Raw genomic sequence first — 3262 nt, 5'->3', positions numbered from 1 at the left:
AAAATTACATAGTCTAAAAACAATAATCTTGCTAATTGCGTCGATAGATGACAATTGCGTTTCCAATCCTTAGACCTGATATTTAGGTTGTTAATCAAAGCGCTCATTAAGTCTTCACGACTGTGACGATGACGGGCGCTCTTAAACGCATTAAAGGGGGCCGCGTGTTAGTATTAGTAGCAAAGCTTAGCGTGATTTTCACCTCTGCACTAGGCCTGCTACTCGCACTTGGTGCTATTCTCGTCCACCGTGTTCGTGAACATGATGCAGCATTGGGGCTCACGACGTCGAAAGTAGACTCACTATCTCTCCGCAGTCTCGCGTCGTTCGAGGAGCTCACGCGTTCTCACGACACGTTCGTGCACGTGTTTGCCGTGCAATTTCCACTCGCATTAACGTTCTATGCAAGTATCTATGTATTCAAACAGGTACGTTTGCGATTGAAGACTTAAAGAACCCCTTTTACTAAAAATAAAGAGCTGGTAGACGTTCGCCATTCCTGGATCGGCCATGCTCAACGTGTTGGCCGGTGCCTTTTTGCCTTCTCTACTAGCCTTCCCGCTCGTGTGCGTCTTGACATCATGTGGCGCGTCCTGCTGCTACCTCTTGTCCAAGCGCTTGGCGTCCGAAGCGATTGTACATAGTCTGAGTGAGCAGCTCCTGCCAGGGAAGCTGGACATTCTACGGAGCAAGATTGAAAATGCTCGAGCCCAAGGCCAACTGCTCTTTGTATTGCTATTTTTACGAATATTTCCCTTTACACCGAATTGGTTTCTAAATCTAGCAAGTCCCTGGCTCTCGATTCCACTCAAGCTATTTGCGCCGTCGGTGGGACTTGGTTTGTTGCCGTATAATTTGATTACCGTGCAAGCCGGTGCCATGTTATCATCGCTTCGGAACCCGAGTGAGTTGTTGGACTTACGGACAATGGGGTGGCTGGCGCTGCTGGCGATAGGGATGCTTCTCCCAATTGTATTGAAAAATCGAGCCAAAACTCAAATTCTGAAGAAAGAATAGGAATTTAGTACAAAGCGGTGACTAATTTCTAGCGCGAGAACGCGCATCTTTCGAAAAAAAGTCGATTAATTGCGGATAAAATTACCCTTTTTTGTGTCGTCGTAAAAGTTATTGTCAAATTGCTGAGAGTTGTTAGCTAAACGGTAGGTTAAAGCCATCCACCTTGGTATTATTAGTTTCGAGTAACATTGAATCTAATAGTAAAAAGTTTTGTGATTAGCCACAATCGCCGAGCGCAACACCACTCTGCTTGACTCACAAATCGTCGGATTGACACAAATTTGCGTTGGTTTTGTTTGGAGACAGCAAAACTTGGATCATTCGTTTGACGGCATTAAAAGTTAAGAATATTAAGGCATAACATGCGCTTCGGCTATTTTTCTTCATAACTCACTTTGAATAACCAGCACACCTTTTGCTTGTTGCATATTTGCGGATGAGTTCTACAAATTATTATGAGCTCTTCACAGTGATTATATCGTTCTTAAAATGATAGCTTATAGATATCTATTGCAACATAGACTACCATCTAATAATTTTACTGTCCTCTGACTGATGACTAAAGTTGCATGTATACACATTGTGAGCTTCATTACATATACAGAGGCGCATATGATGCAGCACTGTAGTTAAGTGCAAGTGAGGCATGTTGCAAAATGTGCGATCAGGGTTCCATTTATTATTATTATATACGTCGTGCATGCTGCCTATCAACATTAGAAGCTTTCGAAATCGCACCATAATGCGTATGAGCTCAGCGATTGACCTCACCAACAGCTTTGGTGTCGTGAGATTATTATAACATATTAATTTGCTATCAAAAGTAACGCGGCTGTGCGCTGAAATGTTTTTTTTTTCAGATTTCTCAAAAAATGAAATCTGTAAAAGTATGCGACAAAAGCGAGTAATCTTCTGACGGCGAATTTAATGAGACAATGACGGCTGTCACTCAAGTGATGTAATGCCAATAGAATGAAGGTGTCAACGACAAAGTCTGCCAAATTGTTCCGGTGTGTCGAAGTGGCTAGAAATAACTAATAGCTACAAGATATTGATCGTATTACAGCGCATTAATAATAAATAAGACCCTGCATTAATTCGAGTCGACCTAAACCATATCAGCAATGAGTTAATGACAATGAATGGGATACCTCGTTTGCGAGTCGTTATCATTTCAAACTCATTTTTGGCACAAATCGGGTTTGCGTCTGGCAATGACTCTACCTCGCTGGCAGCTTAATAGTAATCATCATGGTGAGTTTCACGCCTTATTAACAAACAATAATTTTTAGTAATGCCTAAGACCATGCCTGCGCCAACTACAGATTCTGTTGGCTCACATTTCGAAATCAGGTCATGTCACAACCAGAGTCGCCCCAAACCGTAATGCGCTGACACAATCTCAAGAAATAAATCGCAAGGCCTTGGTGTGCAGAAGTCGGGCAGTGGCAGCATATTCAGGCTGCGTCAGAACGCCGCGCTCAGTAGGGGTATCGCCATTCTCCTAGTGTATATCTCCTGTAATTTTACACCTTTTAAGCTTGATCCTCCAGCTAAGTTATGGCTAACTGTATACATTTTAGGGGAGTGTGCGATAAAATAGGTTTACGCCCGAATTGTCTTCATAAATAAAGAATAATCTTGAATCGTTGCATAGAGAGCAATAAAGCATACCAACAAAGTCTATGAATAAGAATACCCTTGTTTAAAAGTCCTTCTGCTAGTGTAACGGAGACGACTTATGGACTTTAAATATCGTGGGTTTAAAAGATTCATTGGACAGTATTTCTCAAGTGTTCTTTTTGGGTGCAAGGATGCCTGTAACGGGGTGTATCGTTACACGAAATTAACACTTAAAGGTTGTTAATTAATATATTATCTAAAAGGTAGATATATTTGAAGGATATTACTTTATATAGTAATATTCAGAATTCTTATCCATAAATAGGTATTGACCATTTATACCTATTTATTCCGTAGACCAATCAGCTGTAGGAGTAATCAAAGAGAGAGTTACAGATAAGATAGCGATAAGAATTCATTTACATGTTTAGTATTAGATTATAATTAAGTTAGCATTTACAAAGATAGAACAAGAGACACTTAATTATATTTAATACAGTTTTCATTTTACCCTTTTAAGCTAATTACCTTAAGAGAAGTCTTCCTCTGCACGTACAGTGTACGTCAATTAACGTAGGGCACCACTCGCAACTGAAGCAGTGCGAAGTGGACTTGTACTGAA

General features: G+C 40.7%; 1 protein-coding gene across 1 annotated transcript; it reads left to right on the top strand.

Moving 5' to 3' along the window:
- Positions 1-75: 75 nt before the first annotated feature.
- On the top strand, positions 76-1017 carry CCR75_004521 (uncharacterized protein; the record flags this gene model as incomplete). The annotated part of the gene is made up of 2 exons (XM_067962607.1): positions 76-428; positions 487-1017. Exons 1-2 carry the CDS (start codon positions 129-131, stop codon positions 1015-1017), a joined length of 831 nt encoding a protein of 276 aa, XP_067815802.1. The 5' UTR covers positions 76-128.
- Positions 1018-3262: the final 2245 nt, after the last annotated feature.

Source organism: Bremia lactucae, linkage group LG8 (genome assembly GCF_004359215.1).
Source record: "Bremia lactucae strain SF5 linkage group LG8, whole genome shotgun sequence".
NCBI classification, from domain to species: Eukaryota; Oomycota; class Peronosporomycetes; order Peronosporales; family Peronosporaceae; genus Bremia; species Bremia lactucae.
The sequence above is the reverse complement of the archived record's forward strand: the minus strand, read 5'-3'. Positions and strand labels throughout refer to the sequence as shown.